The 27,243-nt window shown below is 39.6% G+C and overlaps 1 protein-coding gene across 4 annotated transcripts in view; it reads left to right on the forward strand.

Moving 5' to 3' along the window:
* Positions 1-27,243, forward strand: part of GALNT18 (polypeptide N-acetylgalactosaminyltransferase 18) — a 233,656-nt gene that overhangs the window by 193,999 nt on the left and 12,414 nt on the right. For 3 of the 4 annotated variants that reach the window (XM_030948748.1, XM_030948746.1, XM_030948747.1), the window contains one exon: positions 21,599-21,763. The exons of the other annotated variant lie outside the window; for it this stretch is intronic. In XM_030948748.1, coding sequence (XP_030804608.1) covers positions 21,599-21,763 — 165 coding nt within the window. The remainder of the gene's footprint in view (positions 1-21,598; positions 21,764-27,243) is intronic. 4 annotated transcript variants of the gene reach the window in all.

Raw genomic sequence — 27,243 nt, forward strand, 5'->3', positions numbered from 1 at the left:
AATGTCATTCTCTGTTCAGAGGGTAAAAGACACTGGAATTCAATAGAATCAGCACAAGAGGTCCTTCTTCAGGTTTCAGACCTGGGATAAGTCTTTTGTATGTTACACTTCGCTGGTTGAAAACAAAAGCAGAGGGAAAAAGCTGTAGAACTGCATTATTCTGTATCAAAGGGAATATTTTTTACATCCCTCAATTTGAAAATAATGGAATGGATATTTCTGCTTATTTATTTTTGTGTTCAAAACCATAGTGTGAAAACATTGCATGTACCTGTGAGAATTGAGAGAACTGATCACTTGGAATTGAAACTCCAACCATAGCGAAATGAAAGAGTTGAAAAATAATCTTTTTTTTCCTAAGAGTAACATTGATTTTCTCATTTGGAAGCATATAGAATTTTTGTAGCTTTGGAGAAATGGTTTTGTTTTGAAGAAATTTTATCTTTGATAATAGATATGGTCTAGAATGAAATATATAGAATGGTCTAGAATGAAAAAGAACTTTAAAATGTCTTATATGCTTCTGAAATCTGTATTCTTCCCTAGTGTATAGGCTTACTGCTGAAGGTGAGCATGAATAATGAAAAAGGAAAATACCACTGTAAGGTGAAATTAGTGATCTGGCTAAAGCACTAATCTTGATGTTGAGGTTTCAGGACCTCACCTGAAGTGAAAAAACAAGAATTCAAAAAGTAGTTCAATTCTTTTAAGTGCTGTGAGGAAGAGTATTAAGAACTTGAATTAATTCAGAACTTAGAGCCAAGAAGGCTCTAAGAAAAAAAAAGGCCAAGTATTTTTCTGATTAAGAAATGACTGCTCCTTTAAGCAGAGAGATGCAGCAGGAGAGTCAAAGATAGCTTGGCCAGTGCCACAGAAGACATGTGTTTGAAAAAGCAAATAAAACCCCTAACCACAAAATGTAACAGGAATAAGAGCAGTTGTCTGTAATATGCTGTATCTGTTCACTCATCCATTCTTCTAAATAAGAGGGAAATGCTCATCTTAGAGAATGGATAAGAGCTCTTTTATGATAGCAGATCTATTTAATATTTTACAGTAGAGGTACTGGTGCAATTTTCCATGTATTAGAAGATGTGCTGAAAAGATAGAGAGGCATAAGTTAACCTTTAATGGGAGGAAAAATTGCAAATGCTGATCAGAAGCAATGTCAGAAGGGTACTCAGAAAATGCTATCAAAGACATTCGGTTCCTCAGCTTTTGCCTAGTAAAGCAGGTTTTCCATAGAGAGAATAGAAACTTAAAAAAAAAAAATCTGATGGACTTTACCTAGACTTGATAAACTCAGCTTTCATCACATTACTGCAGAAAAGAATAACGCATTGTGTCAGCAAAAAAAATAGTTGTGAGGGAGCTTATGGAGTGCTCAGAGCACCACCCTGGGACCACAGAGGATGCTCCTGTGGAGAGACAGTGGGATTATTCAATTAATCAACACATCTGTTCCTCTCTATTGGACCACATGGCTTAGACTGGGGACTTTCTCACCGTGTGATGTCTTTGGGAGGGTTTTTATTTATTGCTTTTAAGAAAAACTGGTTGGCTGATGATGCTGTAGTGTCGTGAGCCACTGGCCCGTTGGTGGCAGAGCGAGAGAGAGGCAGCGGTGGCGTGACCTTCCAGGAGCAAATCCCGGGATGGAGGTGCTCCCTCAGGGGCACAGGAACACACACACACACACACCATCACTGCAGGACACATACACACACACCATCACACACAAGCCATCACACACACCCCATCACTGCAGCACACACTTCTCTTGTAGGATCACCAATGACAAAGAAGTGGGAAGGGTCTTTGTGTGGAGTTCCAGGGAGGAGCTTTATTCTCGCCATTCACGAAGGCGTCCAAGAACAGACAAAAGGACAGCGGAGGGTCCAGGGTTAAATCTGGGGGACAGGGGGTGGAGCAGAGCATCAGGGCCAACGGGCTGAGGGCTCAGGGCAGTACAGGGGCAGGACAAGGGGTGGCAGCCAATAGGGTAAAGGGGCAGGACACTGCAGCAAAATGGGGCCAATGGGTAAGCAGGGAAGGCAGAACATTCTAGAGGATGTACATATAAGGAAAACAGGGCGGAGAGGCCAACGGGCCAACCAGGGAGGCAGAATTGGGGTACATTTGCATACACAACAAAGCATCATGGGAGAGGCTCTGCTCAGTTGCCTTGAAAGGGGAGATCTTTACAATTTAGGGATTGTTCCTCCAAGGAACCCTAACGGACCCTTTGCGCGTAGGGCCACCAAGCCTCCACAACATACGTCACAGAAGGTTCCTCACAGATTTTATTTTAATAATTTATAAAGTATTTTCACTTTATGTTTTGTGTGTCATGTTATCATTACCTTGCCTGTTTTCTGTATTGCTTAGGTGTTGCATTTGCCTTTCAGCCTTTGGGTTATTCTCTTCATCTTGAATTCTGTTGCCTTTCTGTATGATTAAATCCATCTTTATCATCTTTCCTGGATATCTTGTCCATAGTTGCTATGTCTGTTATCAGTATGGAAGGAGAGGAGCATATATCTGCTGTCTTTATATTTTGACCAGAAGCAATTTATTCAGCATTTTGTTAAGTAGGTGAGGCTGGTGCAGGAAGAAGGCAAATAGAATATAAAACTAATTGATTTCCACGCTATGTAATGCCCTCTTCTGATAGGTTTTTTGAATTTTATATTATTCAAATAATTATTATTAAACTTCTCATGGTCACTGTAAGAGATTTCTTTCCTAGTTTACATTTTTAAGGCAATTTCCCCAGAATATCTGTAATAAAAAAACTCTTGCATTGAAAATGTAATTGAAACAAACTGTTGAGAGCAACTGCAGTGCTTAAGAATTTAAAATTATCAGAGCATTTCAAGCTCTCTTGTACTTTTTTAATTTAGAAGATATTGGAGTTGGTGCCCTGAATATTATACAGCAGTTTAGAACTGTTCTCATCTAGGAAATAAAAAATGCACATACATTGCCAGGCTTTTTCTTTTTTTCCTTATGCTATGCTATAACAAGTGATTTTTTTGTAAGGCTAGTTTTGGTCAAATTGATTTCAACAGGTTAAAATATCATAAAATGTGGAGGTGATATATTGATGGGCTGCTAGATGAGAAGCCTGATGCTAGATTTTGGATTTGGATGCAGAGCTGTGGGCTGGTGCTGAAGGGCTTTGGAGCCCACGCCCCCAAAATAGTCAAGATGTCGTGGTTTTAGGGCTGCTGCCACTTTCTGCAGTGCTTGATTGCTGCCCTGATCTTGGGGCCCAAAGCTGCCCCCTCCAAGCTCTCCCTCATCTACTTTGCAAATGAGCACTTCTTGTATGAGATGATGATGTAATACAACCATAAAAGAAGGGAAGGGCTTTCCTTTGCTAATTTGTAAATAGTTTTATTTCACACTCTTGGAGAAACAGAGCAGCTGTTTTGGGTACCTGCAATCTAGTCTCATAATCTAATACTGTGGGAGCATTTCACATTTTGTAAGTGCATTAATTTGAAATAGATCAGAGTTAGATATTACGTAGCTATTACTAGAGTTATCCATATTTTAAAGATGTCTCTTCTCATGGCAAATTGGCAGTTCAATCAGCAATTTTTAAAACCAATTGTCGCTTACAATCTAAATTCAGCATAAAATTAATAGTTATTGGAGTGCGTGTAGAGCACTTGGAGATGTATGATGTAGTAATTGTGGGATGGTTGTCAATTTAAACATTCTTTTGATTAATATTACACTGTCTCTTGTTACTTCATGAGACACAAGTTCTGAAGGTCAGATTTTTGTTTCTCAAATTTGTAAGAGTATGTTATTAACTATTAGAGAAGGTAGTTAATACAATAGATGGAAAATTCACTTTATAGTTACTTTAGTTTTATTGATAATTTTATTATGTCAATCCATTAATTGAAGTCATCCACTGGCTCATTTAAAATTCATGGACCAAATTCAGTTCCCATGAAAGCACATTTAACTCCCTCTGTAATTACATGAGCCATATTTCTTCCATAGCCTTCATTCAGATTCTGATCACCAATTCAGCTTCAGCTTGGGTTCTCCCTGATATTGTTCTGCACTTGCAGAGTGTGGTTATTTGCAGAAATGTTTATGGAATGATTATATCCACAGTGGGTTTCTGTGAATAGGGAATTTTTTTTTGTCCTGCTGATTAACCAGCATTTGTCCAATTGGGAAGCACAGAGAATGTCAGAAATTATTTGTTCACATAAAATGTTGATTGAATATTTATGAGTAACTGAAAAAAGAAATCCTGCATTGATTTGGAAGCCAAGGAAGGAGCTGTGTTTGTCAGATAATTTATTTGAAATCAGCAATCAAACTAGCTCTTAGCAAGATTTGAGTTCAGTCTAAACCTGAATATATTTACAAAGTGGATGTATTTTTCCCGAAGATAATATGGGATACTAGAGATTTTAATCTAGGGTGGTTTCAAGAGCCAATGGCTAGAAATTAAAGCCAGTTGGATGCCCATTAGGAATAAGGTGCATATCCCTGTCATAGCAGGTCAGTGGCCATCACAGGAAGTAATTTGTTGGCATCATCAGAGCTGACACAACTCTGGAAACTATAATTTAATACAATACAAATCATTGCACTTAGAGGTAAGTACATGGAAATATGGAGTTTGTGGCATATGGGGGAGCAGAGTGAAAAACTGATGATTCCTTTTGGCTCAAGAATCCGCTGACAGGTCAGCCAAGTGGCAATTGCAGCTAGAGCTTCTTGGAATTCCAGTTCAGTTGAGAGGGTTCAGAAATAACACCTGCTTGTTACAGTGGATGAATAATGGTGTGCCTTTAAAGAAATTGGGGGGGTAGGGGTTTAGTGTGTTTTTCTGTATAGCTTTAAAAATAGTTGTTGAATTTCTTGAATTAATTTTCTTTTTTTTTTTTTTTTTGTTGTGTTTTGTTTTATTTCTCCTGAAGTGTGATTGCACAAATTATACGGCAATAGCTGTGTTATGCCAGGCCTGTCTGCTCAGCTGGCTGTCCACAAAGGCTCAAAGCAATCAAGTGGAAAAGCTGAGGAATGCATTTAAGTAATTCTGATGTTACTACAGAATTAACTTTGGGGTTTTTTGGCAGGGAGCTGCACTGATTGTGGACATTGGAGCTTTGTTGCTCTTGCTGTGTTAAAGATGTAGTGATTTGTTCAGCATGCATATTCCATTTCAGCAGTTATTTTTGGTGCTTTCAAGCTCTCAAATTAGCCTTAAAACTGTGAAGTCTGCATTGACTGACTCACAAATGGCAGTTTGGGAAATTAAAAATAGCAGCACACCTCATGAACTCACTAGTTTTAGTAAAAATAACATGAGGTTTAAATAAAAATTTAAAAAAGATAAAACTGAGATTACTGCATTAAACCTGGAATTTTTTAGATAATGCTACTTTGCCTTTGGGATGAAGATCTGTGACCAAAAGGGCAGGGACAGAGGTCAGTATGGAAGAATTAGATCATGGTAAATCAGAGCTGTAACTTTCATGTTGCTTTTGGGGTTTAATTTGGTCTTCTCTTTTATATTAACACAGAACCAAATCCTTAATTTTTTTACTTTTCCTTAAATGTGTTTATGCAAGGAAATCTTCGATTGTTAAAATAGAAATTATCAAATACCATTGCATTAGAGGGATACAGTGTGCTAAAAAGGTTTCCTTTGTGAAACTGTGCCTGCGCATGTTTTCTTTATATGGGAAGTATTTTGGGTACCAGCTGACCTCAGGGTTGTGTGCTGTCAGCACTGCTGGATCAAATTATCAAATTATTATCAATCATAATTTAATTTATTTGTGTCCCATGCAGTCACAACACTTAGTCCTTTCACCTACTGCATTGAATTAAACATCTCATCAAGTTTAACCTCATTCTTGTTAGCAATTGTGAATGTGGGGCGGGGGGTTAAGCATTTCTGGAGCATGTTGTTTTTTTCCCCAGATGGCATTTTAAAATTCAGTATGATAGTAATGAGAGTCACTATGAGTGTGTAAAGATAGACTGAGACTCTTGGGACCTTCTTGAGCACTCAAGGCACATTTAAATCTGAGCTGTCAAGTGAGCTGCATGTCATTCTGCCAGATGTGTGACATACATGGTTAGCCCTCTGAGGGACCGAGTTTCCCCACTTTCAGCACACCTAATGATTATGGAGCAACTGTATCCTGCAGAGCACCCATTTCTGGCTTCCAAATATCTTCTAACATCCTATGTCACGTGTTCTCAAGTAAGTTAAATCTGCCCTCTGCAGACTCAACTTGCTGCACATAAGTTTGAAGGAATTCTGTAATTTGATCAATATTCCCTGGGATAATACTGTAGTTAAAGTCACTAAGAAGAAACAACACCACCTACAAATACTGTTACAAATACAAATACTAAGTGTCAGGTTAGATGTTTACTTCAGCTTCTTTGGCACTGATTAGATTTCTAAACATCAATAGTGATTAACTTTTTTTGTTAATTAAACATTTACCTCTTAGGATTCTTCCTGCCCCTCTAACTTCATTGCTCTTCAGCAATTTTCAGCCTTGTTCTTATGGGAAACTATTTCCCACAGTCACAGAATGTTTGAGGTGGGAAGGGACCTTTGGAGTTCATCTGGTCCAACTCCTCTGCTTAAGGAAAATATCTCATGATACTTTATTTTCCTATTCTATCCACAAATGCAGATGAAACCCAGTTCGTCTTGGGCAAGAGGAGTCCCCTGTGTGGGAAAATAATTCAATCTCTTACCAAATTTGCCAACTCCAAGACAAATACATTGTCTGGACAGGGGTGAAAAAAGGTTCCACAATCTCAGGCCCATCACTTCCCCAAAAGGCTAAAAGCTCTCCAAGACTTGAGATAGATATAAAAGAAACTCTGGTATTTCTGACACCTCTTCTTTAAAGGAGCAAACCAAGCATTAAAGAGATAAGGTTACTATAACTAAATAGAGTAACCCAATGAAATGTTTCATCTTCAGCACGAAACAGTGGCAGCAGTGAGTCAATAATGTAAATAGCAGTAAGGATGGAGCTCCCCAGCTGATCATGAAGGATAAACTTTGGGTGCTTTGGGATAACAGGACAGTGACTAAAGCTCTAATTTCAGCAAGCCTGACCCAAGGATTTCAGTCAGTGCCTAAAGAAATGCTTCCTGGGTAATAGCTATGAAATGGGTTTAATTTAATAATAATTAAACCAGGCTTTAAGTGTAAAACAGCTGCAAACAAGTCCAAGAGATACTTTGTGCAACAGGAGAGTAAATCTGGTGCCCCATGTGCTGTAGAGAGTGTGAAGTTAGTTTTATTTAGGGAGTGCTCAGCACTGTACCAGGATCAGGTACATCAGTGTTTTCAGCATCTCAGATGAGGATGTAGCCTTGTCACCTCAGCTTCCCATTCATCTCCCAGATTGTTTTATGGCTGTTGAGGGAACAAAATTTTCTGGCACCTCTTTTTAGGGCTGATGCAATTTAGTTCATGAGGAAAGGGCTCTGTTGGCTTGAAGCATGCAAAGAGATTTCATACTGAATCATCAAGACTGTGGGTGGTGTGATTTTAACTGTTCCACTGTCTTCCTGCAGTGAATCTGATAGGTGCAAGACACAGAGTGAGTTGTACTGGAGACAAATTTCTGCCCCGAGATTCTTCTTAAGAGGCTGACAGCAGTGGGCTTGGAAAGAAGCATGCTGAAGGAATAACTTGCAGCTGACTGTAGTTGAGTCCTCCAGGTGTGTACCAAGGGGAGATCTGGACCAACAGTTGGTTGGATAAAAATCTGATGCTTTACTTCAGTCTGGTTTAGTCTGGGGGAAAAGCTAGATACAATTAGCGTGGTCAGACCTAGTTCTTTTCTTTTGGGGTTTTGCTGCACTCATTTCATATCAGTGGTCATGACAGCCCAGCTGGAGCAAGAACAGGGTGTGAACTGCCTCTTTTCTGAGCTCCTGCACAGGCCGCCTGGGCCTTGGAGCTGTCTCTAGGAATTGAGAGGGTCACTGTGCTCTTGCTGTACAGTTTGGGGTGCATATATGGGGCAGGACTGCAGTGGTGTTGTCTCCCTTGGCAGTGTCCTAGCACAGCATTCCCTCTGTTCTGGGCATGGTCCAGTGTCCCCTGGAAAGGAGGGGACAATTCTGTTCCACTAATTATTATTTAATTCCCAAACCACTATTTCTCCAGAGCATGCCCCTGCCCTCTGAGGGAACATCTAGCCCTAGAGGGCCTGTGTAGGGCCATAGATTTGTGCTTTAGGGACAATCTGCACAAAATAATACAAATCACTAAATAGGTTATTGTACACTAGACAATTGTAATAATGCTTACTGGTGTTTCTATTCATATGCAAATTAAGAAGCTAACAGTAGGCATTGTTGTTGGTTTAGAACAATCAAAAGGATATTGTAAAATTAATTTACTTAAAAGAGTCTTGAAAGAGCTATTATTTATATTGTGAATATTCAGTGACTTTTAATTATGAGTGACTGATGTGCCTAGTTTTTGTATTAATTCTAAACAGCAAGACAGCAGGCTTTTTATTTTCTTTAAGTCTGTGTCCTGTTGATAGTGTTATGGGATAATCTACTTCAGATATTAAAATAAAGCCTCCTAAGGCATGCAGAAAATGCAGAGAAAAGCCTGACATAATCTGTCTTTGGTGCTGAAGGCAGCTCAGCCTCACAGCCCAGTGGTATCTCGGGGCCTGGAGCTTAGCAGAGCTATTTTAGCTATTCAGTGTTGTACTTGAAGGTCATTTTAACATCCTGGGTTTAGAGCTGTTGGTTTTATTTCGCTGCCTCATCCATCTGATAAACTGCTAGTCAGAAATCTGAGCCTCTTCTGCTTAGCCTGTGAAGGCCTGAGTTTTTATCTAGCCTTCACTGTATGACTGAGTGGCCTAGAAATGAAATTAAATGAAATGAATGAAAATGGGGGGAGATACCATACCATTTGTATGATTAAGCAACATGCCTTTGCATGTCGCTGTATTTGCAGTTTCATTTCTTGCCAAGGTTTACGGCCTGATTTGTGCAAAGGGCACAACACAGAGTTGGCAACATTTGCAGGTGTAAGAGAAGTGAAGCTCGCTCAGGCAAGCACAGTAAGGCTTTCCTCACAGCTCAGACAGTTGAATTAATGTCCTCCTTGACATCAAAGCAATTTTCTGCTTTTTGAACTGTTTTGTTTGTTTATTTGTTCCTAGTTCAGAAAATCTTTTAAGACTTAAATACTCATGGTTAGAAATCTCAGTGTATAGTGGCTTCTAGGGGCATTCTTCTTTTCCGTCTTTCCATTAAAAATGCCATTAGTGCAAAAAGTACATTTAGTGATAGAAATATATTAGGTGAGGCTTTTCTTTGCCCTTCTTTTGGGTGACAGAAGAGAAGAATAAAAGAGGAATCTCTGGGATATGAGCACACTATTTCAGCCCAAGACACATCTCAATCTGACTTGCAGAGCCTTGTGAACTTGGCAATTTATTCATGAGTACAGGCAGGACTGAAGCTCCAGCTTCTGCGTGAGGTCATAGTGTGCAGGATCCTCATTTACATTTTAGGTGTGACTTCTTTCTCTGAGTGTCATTTGCTGTCACCCTGAAAACAGTAGAGCAACTCCTTCAAGGCATTTGGCAGACAGGGAAAGTGCCTATTCTAGGAAGGCACATATATCTTTCCTCTTGCCTTGGAGAGCTTAAAAGTATTTCAGGGAAGAAATTTTCTTTTAGGATACAGTTGGGATGGATAAAACTTCATGAGCTCCTGTCAGTCTATGGAGAGAGACCAACAGTAAAGAGTGAAACAAATCATTTGAGGTTATAGATTTTATTACTTGAAATACATTATCTACAGCTAAGGCATAATATTTTTACTTTTTGTAGGGTACTGTGATTAAGGGTTTGCTTGGATTTTGATGCTGTCCATTTAAAATAGGAGAAATTATTGTCTTCAGCTTAATGGGCTTGACATGGTTTAAAGAGGAAGAATACTCCTGAGTGTGCCCAGATGGGAACAGGGTAAAGTTACTTTGTTCTCCATGAAAGGGAGACTGCACCAAGCTGCACCTCTCACCCCTGCCTGCTGAACAGCCACACCACAGGCCCCCTTCAGCACAAACCCAAAGGGAGAGAAAACCTTTGTTCTGCTATAAAAAGAGAAAAGCTTAACTGTTGATGGCAGAGATAATCAACAAAAAATTATAAATGTGCTCTTTGCTTTGGTGGTTGTCAGTCTTGCCTGCAACATCAGAATTCAAGTTGTCTCATCCATTAATGCTCTGTTGTGAAGTTGGCTGTTAAGTCATGTAAGTCATTTAAAGAAAAGCACATCACAGCATAGACATCAGATGTCTGGAGTTTTATTCATATTATGACAAAGCATGCAGCTAAACCTGACAGAGATCTCATTTGTTATAGTTTATTAAAAATAATGTTACCAAGCATGAAACTAGGCTACATATAGTATGTATTTTCTGTCAGTGTAGGCATGTATGACATGATAACCTGAGGCAAATAGTGCCAGGTTTAACTCTGAAAAGTGACTAATTCTAACCTAGGAAAAGACTACAGAAATACCCACTGAGCAGCTCAAGTGGTGGAACTTGAGACAAAAACTGCTGTTTGTCACTGAAAGTGCAGCACTGAATGTTCTGTGCATGGAAACGCGCAATGTACCTGCAAGTAATAAGCCTTTAAGATGTTGTTCCCAGATGGCAGTATCTCAGCTGTAAGACAGTTCCTGAAACCAGGTGAGAGACAAAACACTGAAGAGGATTGTCTGTGTGACTGCTGTGCATCTGTGCTGATTTTCTCTCATATTCTTGTGTTTGAACAAAGTGAAATTCTTTTTCATTCTTTTTGTTTTGGTGTTTGAGGCCCTCTGCTGCACTGCAGAGGCTTTTGTCCTTCCTCACTGTGTTGGAACATTGATAGTGCTCCAGACCACTGGTGCTTCTCATCCTGTGGGTCTCCAGATGGGTCGTGTTCCAACTTTCATAATATCCATAATAAGACTTTCAGAGTAGAATGATTTCAGAGAGGTTAGGAGGTCAAGGGGGAGGTTAAAACTGCTGCTGAAGGAAACACCGCTAATAGGACTAGGTGAAAACTTCAGAGCTTTACTTTTGTCAAAGTGCTCTGACACACTGGGATGTTCTAAGTTATTATTTTAGTTTTAATTTGCATATTAATTTTGGCATTGCCTTTGTAACTGAAGTCTCTACGTGGATTCTTTGGTTGCAGGTGGTTTGACATTTCAGTTTGTCTTCTCAAAGGTGCTTGCATGAGAGTCACTTTATAAACTTAACACTGGCTGATGAGCTCTTGTGGTTGTATTGTTCTTTGGGGTGTCTCTGTGGGGGAAGAATATGTCCTTGCTAGTAGTTAAAAAAAAAACAAAAGAGAGATTGTCACTAGCCAGCTTAGGTTAAAATGTGTTCACTTCCATATAGAAGTTTTATTTTATTGTCTTTAGCGCAAAAAGTTACTACATTTTAGATAATTTTTTTTGTTGAATTTGCATGTGTTGGTGTCAATGTAGTACCTCTGGAAAACTGACATCAAATGCAAACATGATTCTAAGAATGGGTGAAACTGGCTCATCTGATCTGAGAAACAAATTTGTGATTCCTTTAAGTGAAGCCAGGAGAAAGAATAGGCTTATGTGTAAAGCTATACCTGTAGGGAGCTGGGGATTCTTCCAGAGTTGTACAGTAACTACCTTCCTTTGTTCCTGTCACAAAATGATGAAAAATTACAGCACTTGTGGAACACAAGAGGAATTAAAGGACCTCTGTATCCACAGTCATTGCTCACTGCCATACAAAATTAAACATGACAGGGCTGAATTACAAAGCAAAACTAAATGAATCTACAAACTGAAAACCTCAAACAAACAAGAAAGAACTTCAAAACCCTTGAGATCAAGGTGTTTACTGTAGAGCATCTTAAGAGGGTGTGGCATTTGGTTGTAATTTGCCTTAATTTATTCCTTGTAGACAAAAAAATTAATCAAATTTAGTTTAGAAAACATAATAGTGGTAGAAATAACACAATTTTTTTTAGAAAACTCTCAGGTTACACCACTAGAAGAACCACTTTCTGATGAGTGGTAAGCTACATGATACATCCCTGGCACTGCATCTTTTTATTGTTATGCTTATTATTGCAGTTCTAGGCACTCCAATAGTTACCCAGATGTCTTTTACATCAAGTGCTCTACAACCTCAGAATAAAACCTTGACTTGATACACTCAATACACCCTTGACTTGAAGAGCTGAAGCCTACAAACAGAGTATTAGAAACAGGAGATTCTGGGAGAGAGGAGAAAGGAATGCTAGGAGGTACTGACAGAGCATTCTTGGATTAATCAGAACAATTAAAATTCCTGTTTTATTTTTTTCTTTCTGAACATTTGGGAAATTCTGTGGAATGGGCAGAGAACAGTGAAGGCTGGCAATTAGGAGCTGGATCATAAGCTAGTAATGCTTGCTTGGCTGATAAGTAACATGAGAAGGGTTCAGAAGGGCTTTGAAAATGAAGACAAGTGAGTTTAAGCAGTGTGGAAAACAGAACAAGAGGAAAGACATTGCCTTTCAGAAAGGCAGCCTGAAAACCGAAATTAAGAAGCATTCAGGAGGGATTTGAAGTGGGCATGAATCTTGACATCAGTGAGGAAGCCAGCAAGGGTCAACTTTAAGTGGAAAATTTGTATTTTATTGCAGGAAAAATAGGCTGTATGGCAAGATTTGATGATTGGGAGGAGGTTCAAGGTGAAGATGTGCATTATATAAACACTCAATTATCTGAACATAACTGTGCCCATTCTAATCTGGAGGTCTAGCTATGAAAAGGTAAAAAACCTGCTTTTAGAGTTATTGAGTCTGAGCTACCAAATGCTTATACAGAGATGGCAGTGAACTAGCTCAGATTTTAATTTGCCTAGAAGTCAGCTCTGCTTTAAAGGATGGACCAGTGCATCAGCATATGGAAACAAAAGCTGTTTGTTGCCTGGTGAGTATGTGTTGAAGGAAAAGAAAACAGGGTAAGAAAGACGTGGGATTCTTTAGGAATCCACAAATAAAATAGTTAAAGAGAGGTTAGTGGGAAAAGGTGAAGGAAACTGCAGATAGGTCCAAGTCAGAGGAGCCATAAGACAACATGTTTTTAAAAAAGCAGGACACAGATGCCAGAATGGTTCTGGATTTCTTGCTGCCCCCTTTTTTTGTTTTTTTTTTTTTTTTTTTTTTTTTTTTTGGTCTGGAAGAAATGTAGAGGTCTTGTGCAGAGAAAAGAGCAAAACCCCAAAAAACATTAGGAACCAAATCAAGTAAATTTTAATTTATCCAGGTCCTGTTAATTCTGTACTTACCAGAATTAGGAGAACTTTGACAGTAAATACTGAGAGCATATATAAAACCCATGATTGACAGCTTTATTCAATTTAAAAAGTGGAGCTTAAGTAATAGGATTTTTGTCTGCGTGTTTAAAATAAAACCAAAGCAGAATACCAAAGTAGGCAATACCAGAATTAAGTATTCCACTGCAATATGAGTTCATGAATTTAAATTAAAAAGAAAAGATCTGGCATTTAGTACCTATTTTCTCTCAAAATGTTAACATATCTCTGTTTTTAAGCATGTATTTCGAAGCACCACAGTGTATTATTTAAAGTTTCAGAGCACATTGGTTTTATTACTATCAAATATTGTTGCTTCGAGTTCAGGTCCTAATTAGTGCATGGACATGAAGAAGAGCAAGTAGGTCAAATAATCAGTATGCTGGTGCCTTAATTCAGTAGATACAAATCTAGACACTGAAGTGAAATAGTGAATCTCACTTTAATACCATTAAAATCTAAGTTAAGGTGTTGCTACACTTGGTGTACCAGAGCTGTCTGTCAGCTCTTCACTAAGGCAAGATTCAAAGTTAATTGATCCTCAACATGAATAAAGTATCATCATAATGGTTTTAAAGTTGCACCATCAGGCTGAAAACCTGCCTCCAAAACCAGCATGAATCTTCTGGGGTTGACCTGTGGCTTAGGGGTAACTTTCTCTAATTCTCAGCCCATGTTCTCATGTATTTTCTTCCTCAGCAGTGTTTTAGGGCAGCACAAGACACAGAGATGTTGTTACTACAGGACAGCACAGCCTCTCTCCTCTGCCACTTCCTACATGAATAATAAATGGGAAAACACTTGATTTTTATATTAGTGATGTATATGTTTGTGTTGTTCAGAATGAACTTGGATTCTGTTGGGCATTTTCTAATCAGGCTTGGAAAGCTCTTTCTTTCTGATGTATTTACTTAGCAAGAAATGCCAGAATAGGAATCAGGAACAATGCAAACAGCCAAGTAAAGGCAATGGGAGCTAAGTCTAGATTTACTGGAATCTATCAGACTGCTCCTTAGCTGGAGTTACAGTCAAGTATGAATCTGCTATGAGACTTTGGACCTAGTATGTTAATATATTAATCCTTACAATAAATGACTTCATGGATTCATATGGTTCAAAGATGGAATAAAGCAGTGGTGAATCAGGCTTCTTATCCCTCAGTTATTATGCCAAAGGCAAAGTAGCAAATAAATACTGCTGGTGGTGAGCATTAAGCTTGCTCATTATAAATGCAGAGACATGTACCAGTCTCCAGCGTGATTTCATCTGGGAACATTGCCACAAGGATTACAAATGGCTTTCAGCCTGAAAATTGGTATGTATTGCTCTAAACTTACAGTGGGGAGTTGGCAATTTATCCTTCAGATAATCATCTTGTGTTAAGTTGAACATCTAAGTGTAATTTTTTGCTACATGATAAACCAGCTCCTATGAATAATTTACTGCAACTGGCAACCCACTCCAGCTCTGAAGTCTTTATGAAGTCTGGTGGCTTTTCAAAGTTTAATAACAAACTTGGAGCCAAAAAGCCCATCACACTCAAAGTCAGTGGAATTTCAGTGTTAATTGCAATGGGAATCACAATTTGACCTTTTAGGGCAAACTTCTTAAGGACAGAAGTTCTACATGACATCATTGAAAAGGCCAGAGCTGTGCATATGTGTCCAAGTAAGCAGAGCTCATTTACCCTCCCCTGTACTCTACAGCATCATGGGTGTTGTGCAGATTTTATCTTGGGTAGGTGTTTGAAATATTTTCACCGGGCAAAAAAATGTTGGTTGAATTACCTTGGGTTTCATTTCTCCTGTGGCAGGTTTAGGTGTGTTCTGCACTGTGCCACTGCGACGCAGCACACGATATTGTGAGTGTTGCACCAAAATTATCCTTCCAGCCCTACAGGAAACCTGCCAAGGTGATCAAGTTGGTGATTTTCAGAAAGAGCAGCAGCACCTGTCAGTTTGGCAGGCCCTGACTGAGTGGCTGAGCTGTACCAGTGAGGTCTCTCCCAGTCTTTTGGTCTGGCTCTGTCTGACCAGGCTGGGCCAGAGCTGAAGTACAGGAGGAGATTCTGTGGATTGTGCTTAGCATCATCCCCCTGTGTAAAACAGAAGTGACCAAAACTTGTCATAGATCTTTAATATCAGCAAGGAAGTGTTCTACATGCACGTGCTAGGTTCCCTATACATTATCTCAGCTCTAACCCTTTATAAATCACTAACTCATATTCTGATTTTGAGCCTTCTTGCTCAGCTCTGCTTTGTGCTGTGCTCCCTCCATGCCCCCTGGCATCTGTGTGTGCACTGTGCAGGGCTTTTCAGGGAGCACTAGCTGAGCAGAGGATGAACTCTTTGGCAGTGAGAGGGCTGTGCAAGTGATATTTCAAGATTACAGCTGAAAGCAGAATCTGTCCAGGAAGAGATGGGTGGAAAAAAAGGACCAAAAGACCCTTTGTTCTGAATTTAACAACTGAGATTTAGGGGAGAATTTGACTCCAAACATAAACTCTCAATTTTCTCTTCCCTGCTGATTTGCTACATGAGATTGCATCAGGAGAGAGGGGACTCCTGGCATTCCCCAAAAATGAGCAAGGGTGTGGCTTGGTGCAATGACAAATAAAGGGTGAAGCTGCTTTTCCTTACTTCTGGAGTTGGTCTGAGTAGCAGTACTGAATACAGCTCTTGTTTGCATTGCAGTATTGTAAGCTTTCTTGATAGTGCAGCAAACTCTTAGAAAATGTTAAACTTAGAATATTAAATAGAAAAAAAATAACATTGAGCAAACTAGTTCACCTGAAATGCATGTGTGAAGAACATTTAAAACACCTAATTTTCTCTAATAGTTCCTAGTCATTATGATGATTTCCTGAGAATCCTGTGCAGCTCTCAACTACCACTCGTTCATATTCTCATGAATCCTTTCAATATCCTTTAGATATCTTTTTTTCAGGACAAATAAATGTTTTTCTTAAGAAAAAAAGATAAATTGTTTAACAAAATAAAGTATGCCTTGACTAAACCTCACACTTTCACCTCATATGAGGATTTGGGGAACCATTTAATTAGTTTTAATTATGTGATACCAATCTCAGTTTGCTTGTCTTAATGTGAATAGACAGAGAGGTTATTGGGTAGAGCAAACGGAAATGAAGTGATGGCTTTAGATAGGACACTTCTAGTAAAATAAATTCAAGAGAGCTACAGACTAATTGTTCCTTCAGTACAAAGGTGCCAGTTTAGAGATAAAAGGGTATTTGCAAGCCAAGTTTCTCAGCACATATTAAAAATACTGGAAACAATTTACAAGAAACCCCCACATTTTACAGTCTGGGGGAAGATTATTTATGAAGAGTTTAGTTATGAGGCTGGTCTTTGAGAACACAAAAGAGACTGGAACAGAAGCCTTGTGGCAGACACCTCTGTCATGCTTTGAAGGCAACCAGTGTGCTTCTCTTCAGACCGAGGTAGGAAACCGCTGTTACTTTATTCATTTGCTTGCTGCAAAGCTTTAGATTGATAACCCAGGGTTTTGTTTTGAAGAAACAATGGGAGATGGGAATTCCTTTCCTATCGCTTTAGTCTGCTGTGAGCACCAGGCTTCCAGGGAACATTTCCTGAGGTCCCTGAATGCAGCTGGACCTGCAAGGATAGGAGGCAGCCCGTGGCAGCCTCCAGAGTCAGCCTGTCCCTGTGTGCATGGCACTGACCCACCTGATGAGTGCTTGAAGGAGAGCTGGCGGTGCCAAAGGCTCAGGGCACACATTGACTCTGAGATTTCGTGGATCACAAATCCTACCGAGGTTTTTACAGAGTTTCTCACTGACAGTAATGCTGAATCCTTGCAGCTTTACTTTTTGAGAAGGTAAGTGCCTTTTGTCAAACCTAAGTGATTTCCTCAACAGAAGTGCTCCCTGCCAGGTGCCCAGGAGACATAGTTGTACATCAATGCTGCTGTAGTGAAAAAACAAGATGGTAAAATGCTGTGGGCTAGAACAGACTAATGAAATGTAAGGAGGCTTATTTTGTTACAGACAAAGGGAGTTGTTACCTGGTGCTTTGGTACCAATATTCAGGCAGGATTCTTCCTGTGGAAATTCAGTAGCTCCTCTGGGAGTATGTGTTTGATGGTGATGTGAAAGTGTGTGCTTGTTTTGCTAAGGAACTTGGAATGAATGCTGTAAATCAGCATACAGCAAGTGTCTTGAACTGCAGTGGATCAAAATAAATTTTTGTCTAAGGCTTGGTCCCTTGAACAAGCACTGCTGTGACATTTGCTATTGTAGCTGAAATGAAAAGTCCAAGTTCTAAGTAAAATTTTCAAAGTTACCCCAACAATTTAGCAGTTCATATTTAGTGTTCAGTCATTTGGACTTCTAGGACAGTACTGGAGTGGTTGTTCAACAAATCACTGCCCTGAATTACTGCAGAATTTCTGTCCTGTTGTGTTGGTTGATGGCGATGTTTGCAATGTTGTAGAACAAATGTGCTAGTGAAATGCATTTCACCTGTATCTTTTCAAGTGTTTTAAACAAGAGTGCCTCAATTGTCCATTTTGTGCTGAAGTGCACTGCAAAACAGCTTGTGTGCTTGTTGATGCTTCTTAAAAGCATCCTCCTAAAGAAGGAGGATGTATTTAACAGCTTGTTTAAATGACAAGTGTGTTTATATGGCTACAGGATGTTAAAGCATGAGCATGGTTTTAATCTGTAAGGCCATACTTTACCTGAAGGTCAAGTTAAAATATGTTCAATAAAAAGGCAGAGTGTGCATAGCTGACATTTTGAGAGGGTAATTCAGTTCATGTAAGTCAGGTAATCTCCTACACCCTGCTCCAGACAACTAATTTGTGTACCATCCATAAACAAAACAAAACAAACCCCAAAAAACCAAACAAAAGCCCAAAACAAAACAAAAAAAAAACCCTTCAAAAAGTATTTTGGAAAATGCAAATAAGCAAATAGAAACAGGAAGGTCTTATATGAAAGCAATTAAAGTATTTTGAATATATGAAATTGTTTAAAGGGAGGCTTTACCATGGTTTCGTGTTTAGTAGCTTTAGGTTTCAGACTAGAACAGTAATCAGTAATAGTTAATTCTTTTCTACTAAATGGATCTCCTCCCTTCATCCCAACAGAGTTAGTACTGTATTCTCTCCGTACAGGACTGTTCAAGTCTCAGGGTGGGGGAGAGGAACCAGAGGCTGTTGATAGGTTTCAAGAAAGGTTTTCTGGCCAGGTAGAACACAAACCAGTACCTTCCTATTGGCTAATGTTGCTCAAATTGAATTTTTAGAGGTTGTGTGGTTTTGATTTGATTCCTCCAATAGAAAAGCACAGCAGTCAAGCTGCAAGGTTGTGCAATGTTTTAAATTCTGAAGTGAAATAAGAAATTGATTTATTTTTTAAGAGACTAAAATGTTTGTAATGATACATAGAACAGTTAAAAATTGTCCACATTACTGGATAAGCAAAGCAATATCTTGGAAGAGCCTTGCTGGACAGGTTGCCACCCTACCATGTTCTGTTTTTGTTTGAGCTTATGCCACTTACCAAGCTGTACGGTGCCTTTCCCAACACTGGGTGAGAATTCAGGATACCTCACCTCTTTTTCTAACTGGCCTGCAATGAAAAACACAGTTATATTAGCAGGCAGGCTCTCCTAATTAGCAACCTGCTAATTAAATCTGTGTTTGATTGTTCTGCTTCTGTACAGTTTTGCCAACAAGCAGACTTGAGTAGTTCCTCCAGGCAGAGCCATGGTTCTGCTCCTGCCCAGACGGAGGCTCGGGCTGAGCCGTGGCTGCATTGACACCAGAGGAAGCTGGCAGAGCTGTCGTATGAACTGGGTTTGCTCTGTCCCTCTAGGAGGTGAAATGGTTACCTGCAGCCTTTGCTGCCAAAGGCTGAGGTGTGTGAGCTGATAAAAACAGCTCTGCCACGAGGGTGTGCAGGCACACTGCTTTCTTTGTGCAGACCTTAAGCCATAGAATGCACTTCTCAGAGTTACAGCCAAGCCTGCTCATCTGCTTCCAGTGACTGATACGTATCATTAAGAAAAAAATGCAACCCCCCCTTTACGTTCTTGTATCATGTTTTCTGTAGTGACAACTTGCTGAAATGAAATATCCCTTCCTATTAGTTAAAAATTTAAATAACTGACAAATTCCCTTTATGTTTTGTAGTAGTAATTTCAGGTAAGATGTAAACGAACTGCAACAAAAAGTTCATCTGTAGGGTGTCCTAACAATCCCCTTGTAAGATCATCTCGATCTTTTAGCCTTGCTCGGTCACCACCTCAGTTTCTCCAAAAAAAATGTCTAAATAGATCATATACATGTCTAAAATAGTTGGTCTTGGCCTGTCTAGAAAGTGCATTCTAAATGTTTATCTAAGGCATCAGTTTTGTTTGCAGGAATGTTAATAACCTGAGTTGTGGATGCAGTGTGATCCTGTTATAGTTCTTAGAGTTAACTTCAATCCTTACTTCAATGATAACCATCCATTCTGGAAATGTGCTCTGCCAGTTCCTTGTATTACCCTGCTCTCCTCCTGTAGGGCATGACTGAACTGTTCAACTTCTCTCTGTTCAACCTCTTAAAACTTTCACTCACCTCACTTCAGCCAGCTTAGGCTTGTTATTGTTTCTGTGGGGTGAAAACAATGAAACTTCAATAAGGGGGCAAACCCTTGGATTAGTCTAAACCATTAATGGTAACTTAATTAACTTTAATGCAGCTCTGGCAGGTTACATCTGCCCTGGCAGTGTTACAGGAGGGTAAACTGGGGATGCAGCCTTGCCCAAAACACCACCATTTGTTGTGATTGTATTCAATCCCTGCATTGACTACTTACAGCATTCCATTTATTTATGTATGTATGTATTTATTTATTTATTACATGACACTCCAAAATCCTTCATGGTGCCTGGCCTGTTCTGCTTTTCTGCTTTCTCTCCTATTTTACCAGAGTTTTCACAAATGAGAACACTCACACATAAAACAATTTACAACACCAACAATGAACAAATACCAGGAAAATCTGGGCACCAAAAAGATTCCCAAATACACCCAGCATAATTTCCAGTTTCCCTTTTGTTACAGACAAATAGAATACCTACAGTAAATGACAGGGGCATTAATTTGGTGCTTCTGTCCACTCTTGTCTGTTGTGACTCTGCCACCTCCAAGTTATCACAGACTTAACACCTACAGCATGATGTTTCCATTTCATCTTTCTCATGGTCCTTCCAAGAAAAAGGTCTGATTTTAGCAAAATTAATTCTATTTGTGATTAGCAATCAGGCAGTCCTGGCATAGTCCTGTGTTACCTTCCTCAGCTTACATGTAACCTGCCAATCTGAAAAAGGACATATCCCCTCCATCCTTCCCCTTCTTTTCTTTCTTCCAGAGAAACCTTCCACATATCTTTGTAGTCAAATAGAGTAGAAAGAATTTGTATAACATAATAAACTCATGTCTTTGGTCCTAGGTGTAATCACTGAGGCCTTTGAGGGCCCTTCTTTGCTAGAAATACAGAGCAGCCAGTGTCTGTCCCTTTTCCTTTTCTCTTGTATCTGTGTGTATTGAGATACAAAATGTAAAATGAGAACAAAAGCCTTGAAATGTGGCCATTCTGTTCTCTCTCATGCCTGTATCTGTCACTAGTTGCTAACAACTTTTTTTTTTCCTACATAGTGGCTGCTTGAAGTGTGGATTTTATCATTTGTTTGCAGAAAACCTTAATTTATCTTTTTGTCTGTCCTATAAAAGACTGAGATGCTCTGAACTCCTGTGCTGCTGTTCTCTTTTTTTACCTCTCCAGTGAGGTGTTATCCTGAGATTAAACAGTCTAATCAGAGCTGATGTCCATATTCAAGCCAATCCCAGGGTGTCTATCTTCCATCTTTGAAGACCCTCAGTATGACCATAGAAAACAGAAGTAAAAGGTCACATGATGAGACAATAATCAGTTGTATTTGCATATTTCCTCTTAAACACTTAACCAATATTTAAGCAATTAATTGTTAGTTTAGACCAATTTTTAAAATGTTGTATTGCTTCCTGCATGAAAGGAGATAATTTAAAAGCCACTATGGGGTCAGCCTACTGCCATTCAGCATATTTATCTTTGCCATTAGCTTTTGGGTGAAAATGCTGCTTCTGTGTAGAGGCCACAAATCGTGTTTGTGCTTCCTGTTGCAGAATGTTTATTACACAAGCAGTCAGCAGCTCCACGTGGGTGTTCTGAGCCCCACGATCGACGATGATGACAACAGATGCCTGGTGGATGTGAACAGCAGGCCCAGGCTCATTGAATGCAATTATGCCAAAGCCAAGAGAATGAAGCTTTACTGGCAATTTACTCAGGTAATTCTTACCCAGCAGCCATTTCAGAAAGTTTTAAAGCTCTGTTTCTGTGTTGAAGTGTGAGTAATCTGTTTATTAACAGAACAGAACCAGGTTTATCCTCGCTTGCTTTGCACACAGCCAGGACCTCTGTGCAAGTTTAGTTTTGATCCCAATGTCAGCTACCTCAGTAGGGTACAAAACTTGGACTATATTTTATGAATTCACCATTAATAATTTGTTTCTAAGGCAGAGTACTGTTATGGGGGGGTGAAAAAAAAGGCTATTTCAGTGGAGTCAAATGCAAAGTGACCTATTTAGGAACGAGGAACAGAAATCTGTGGGTTTGTTTTTTTTTTTAGAAGTAGATACTCACAAATGGTGGTAGTGGATCATTGGTGATAACAGCCTCATAAATGAGCTAGTTCTGCAGTTTGTTTTTTAAAAAGGTTCATGCTTTTACATGAGTGTGAGAGATGCAGAAAGAGGCTCAAGGAAATGCTGAGAGGTGCTTTCACAGTGATGAGAGTGCTGACAGGACACCAAGGCCAGGCCTGGTGTCTGCATTCATAACTGATTTAGAAACATGAGGGAGAGTAAAGAAGCTACAAAAGTTCTGGGGCTAGAAAAAAGGCTCTGCCACATAACACTTAGGGAGTGATCTCTGGTTTAGCTAAGAGGAGATGGCAGGGTGACTCAAGGCATCTCAGTGTTTCTACAGAGGGGTATAGGTTACCCTGAAGACAAAACAGGTTCCAGTGGTTGGACACCAAAGACAGTCAAATTCTGTTTTTCAAAGAAAGATGAGTTTTCCCTAAGGTAAATTTAACACAGTGGAACTTTGCCATGTCAGGTGCTGGCACGCTGGTGAATCAGTGAAATGAAATGACACAATTTTCTAAAATGCATGATGTAGCTTCTGGGGCAGATGCCATAGCTAATGTGAGTTTGGTGGTATCATAGTTGCTCCTCTGCAGTTTGAGTCAACAAATCTAGTTGGGTACTCCAGCCCACAGGCTGAGGCTCACCATTAAAAGAAATTTTTTTTTCCTACATGTAATTTTTCTGTAACATCCATGTGGATTTGCAAATATCTTTTCTGTCAACTCAATAATTTCTTTAATAGCCATTATCCATATACTTTAGGACATTTGTAGTACAGTTAGTGTCAATTTTGGTGCAGAAAGTATCTGGACATTAATCAGAAAAGCATAGTATTAGCTTATTTTGTATTTATACTTGAAAGTTGTCTAGGTCTTTAGGAGGTAACTCTCAAGCAACAGATCTTAAATCCCTAAGTTGGCCACTCAAGGGCAAAGTTTCAATTATATTTTCTCACAAATTTTAACACCAGTCTTTTCATGAGGAGAGCCTCACTGTATCCATCTCTGCACTAGATTTTTTTATACCATTTCTAAAAAGTATGATTAAAATTGAAGAGTATTTCAGTAACATTTTAGCATGGTTCACCTATCCATTGATTGCACTGTATACTCCAAACTTTTGGCGACAATTAATGGTTTCTACTCCAGGATACTACTGCTATTTCATAATACTGATTATGTTAGATCTTGCTTTGGGGGCAGGGGGCAGTAGTAGAAGGCCTTGATAATTTAGCTGTTAAAATCTTTTAAAATGGGATTTAGCAGTATCAGGATTGTTGCAATTCCATATTCCAGCTACAGTCTCTCAAGGAAGGTGCAGCACTGGTAAACTCAACTCTAAGGCCTCTCTCTTCCTTCTGCAAAGGAACATCTCCCTGAGAGAAGTGAAAGCTAGTTAGTTGTTTCTTCATGATAAATTAAGAGACAAATGGAAGAATTAAAAGTTTTCTGTTCAAAAAGGATTTTGCTAAGAGCCAATACAATTAAAATGTCATTATTGCTCAATGGGGTACATTCTGTAAGTTAGAAGAAAGTTAATGAATGTAATCAGGGCTTGCCAAGATCAACTGATGAACTCCATTTGAAGTGCACCCATTTAGCCTGGTGAAAAGATGTATTTGTGTGGCCATCTTGGAAGTTCTCTCTAAAAAGACCCTTTTCATTACGTCTTTAAAGCTCTGGTATTTCTTTTCTGTATGTGCGGTGAGCAGGTCTACTGTGAGTATCATACTGATGCTTATATTGCCTTGAAATTTGTGAACTATTAATTAAAATGTAGATGCTGGTTGTAGCCTTTTAGTAGCACTTTCCTTTAGCTGCAGCTGTGCTTTGACTTTTCTGGGCTCTTGAGCCATTCCATGGCAATGTCTGATGGTGTAGGTAAGTAAAAATACAGCAGTGCAAGTGGAGAATTGTCTGAGAAGGGGAACAGGAAACAGACTGACCACCCAAAGTAGGATAAACCAATTGAACTAGATTTCCCTGACCAGCACAAAAATCTGTATTTTTTCCTGACAGACATTTATGGTAAATTAGTTTGAATGAGGAAGCACTATAATCTGAGAGGCCCCACAATAGTCTGTGGCGGGACATGGACAGCAGTCTGGTTGATAGAAAACTGTACAGCTTTAAAAAAAAATATATCCTTCAGGTAACACTTTCATCCTCCTTTGTACTGTGTTATGATGAGTGAATTCCATATGGCAAAAGTAGAAGATGGGTTATCCTCAGTTAGGGGACTCCTTGCTTCTGTAGATCTATTAAAGAACTATTTAATTAATTATTAAGTCACATCTTTTAGATCAGAAGTATGTGTATACACATCTATATGTATATGCTTGTGCATATATATCAAACTTGATTTTTTTTTATCTTTTACTTTGGTTTTAAAATTTTAAATTCCCTGGCTATCTTCAGTTGCAGGCAGTTGGAGTCAGGCAGCCAGATGTCCACTGCTACTTTGTGGACAAAACTGTGGTTTGATGGGCAGGCTCTTGGAGGGAATCACTACCTCTGGTATCTTTGTCCTGTACAGAAACTTGCATTGAGCATTCAAAGCTTGTAGTATGTGTTTGTATAATCAGGATCTATCTGAGCACATTTCCATGCTCCACAGTTTTGTACAGCTGCCAAATGCAATGAGACCCAATAAAATGTAGGCTTTGGTGGCATTCTTGCTTGCAAAGCTTCTTCAAGTGTTTATAACAGTAATTATGTCAAGTTATGTAAATTAGCCCAGAAAAGAGTCCCATCAACTGGGTGGTGTTCAAGAATTTTATTGTTCAGGCTGTTTGTCAAGTGTTCTCTTAGGGAAATGTTTGTTTTGGAAATGCTTTTATGCTGGAATGTTTTCTAGGTGTTTGACAGCTCACCTAGTTCAGTCTGTCTCACCACTTTTTCATTTAATCATAACCAAGTTAGAGCTTCCAGCAAAAAAAAATCCAGTAAGTGATCGGAAATTAGACAAGGCAGAAGGAGATAGAGGCAAGAATTACATGGTAGAAAAAGGTCAGAATTTTAGTAAAAAATGATTTGAAACATGATCTCAGGGAAGCTGCTTTGGCATCATGAAGCATGAGGAAAGCAAAACCTCAGGGTGTGAGCTGGTTTTGGCCAGGAGCAGGTGCAGGCACTGCTGGCAGCAGCAGCAGCAGCTCCCATGGAACCAAGGGCTGGGACAAAGCACCAGCTCAGCAGCATCTGTCACTGTGCTCAGTGTCACTGTCCCCATTGTACAGTGTCACTGTCCCCAGTGCTCAGTGAAATTGCTGGGGCTGCTGCAGTGATGGTGCTACAGGGTCTGGTCGGTGGCAGAGGAGGGGCTGTGGGAAAAGAGGACCAGAGCACCTGGGCAGGTGAGGCCTCAGGACATCCATTGGTAGAAAATGCTTGTAGCCAGCATATCAGTTCTCTGATAGGATTAGGTTTGTTGATGTTCTGGAGAAGCAGTACATTCTCAGTGCTGCAATCAGGTTTTTCAGAGGACAAATCTCAAATTTGCAGGATTTTAAGAAGTCTCTCAGTCTCCAATCTGATTTCCCAGGTTTATTGCTGATGCAGAGTCAGTTGCCTGCCCTACAAGTGAAATTTGTCTCTTATGTACCTCACCTGGGTGGCAGCAGATTAGTTGGAAAGTTCACTCACCTCGTTAGGGCTCCTCCAGAGGCATAGCAAAGGCAAAAGGGGGAAGTTTTTCTGTAATTACTCTTAATCTTGAGCTATCCTGTTTCTGTTTAGTTGGACAGGGAGGTGACCATTCCATTCTAACCAGACAAGCCACGCTCTCACTTTTTGCTGTTGTGAGAAACGCAACAGGGGAGAGCTCTGTGTAAAAAGAGGCAAAAGAAAGGACACCAGGCTGAGCTAAAAACTTGGGATTAATCATTTACAGCTGTTTCATACTTCGTTAATTTAAGTAATTCAGCTTCCAGCGTGGTTGCCATAGAAAGGTAGGAAGAATCTGCATCTCCAGGGATGGGCACTCACCACATCCTTCATGGGAGGGAGATGTGCAGGGCCTGCTCTCAGCACCCTCCTGTTCCCATATCTTCTGATCACATTGCTTGTGCATGGTGTGGAGAATTGTGATTCTAGTCACTGCTGAAGGTTTCCACACGATGTCTTCCCATTCATAAATGCTTGGAGGGAGTGGTTTATGCTATGGCCAGAAACTGTAAATAAAATTTGTTGCTGACAGCTGTAGTTACAATATGCTTTTCCTAAATATCATAGTAGGAATTGCTTGGGAAGGAAAAGGGAAGACAGACAAGCGTACTAATTATGGAGTTGTTACAGGTATTCTTCAGATAAATATGATGATTTAGATCTTATTTAAATAGGTGTTAGATAAGGAGATCTGTTTAGCTGTATAAAGAAAGAATAGACCTTAAAATGACTGAATTTACGTCTTGTTCCTCCTAAAGGCTTTTGCCTTTAAATTTCTCTTACCCGCCTTTATCTAATGAAAATAAAGGTAGTGCAGTGCTAGGTAACCAGTGCCAGAGCCCAGAGAAGCACAGGAATGCAGCTGCATAGCAAGATTAAACTGGTGGGCTGGGAAGCAAGCAGAGAATCTCTGTACCAATTTCAGATGCCCCCTTGCTGAGCACACAGCATGCAGAAGCAGAGCCCAACACCATTATACAGCAGCCTAATTCTGATGTCCACTCCTGTTTGCATCCCATCCATTAGCAAAGGACACCAGCATCCAAGAGGGATTCATCTCAGCAGAGCTCTGTGTGTCTAAGGGAGCAGTGGCCCCCACCCATTTCATCAGATTCTTCCATTATGGGAGCCACAGGCTGGCAAAGCAGCAGCATTGATTTACCAAGAGTTTGGATTTTTGTGGTATTTCTAACCACAAGGGATACAAATACTCTCAGTATGTCTCTGCAGTTTAAGCCATGCTGTACTGCTGCAGAGCTGTGTAATAAGGCAGTGCTGTTTGCCTGGCAGCTCAGAACAGAAAGGGATGGTGATCCTGTTAAAAGAGATACAGACTTTGATCCTGCAGGAGAAATATAAAGAAAAACAGAACCTAATTATTCCATTAAATGAGCCAATAGACTAGGTTAAGCCCTGTATTTTAGTGAGGCAATCTGATTTTTAAGTAACCAG

Source organism: Camarhynchus parvulus, chromosome 5 (assembly GCF_901933205.1).
Source record: "Camarhynchus parvulus chromosome 5, STF_HiC, whole genome shotgun sequence".
Lineage (NCBI taxonomy): Eukaryota > Metazoa > Chordata > Aves > Passeriformes > Thraupidae > Camarhynchus > Camarhynchus parvulus.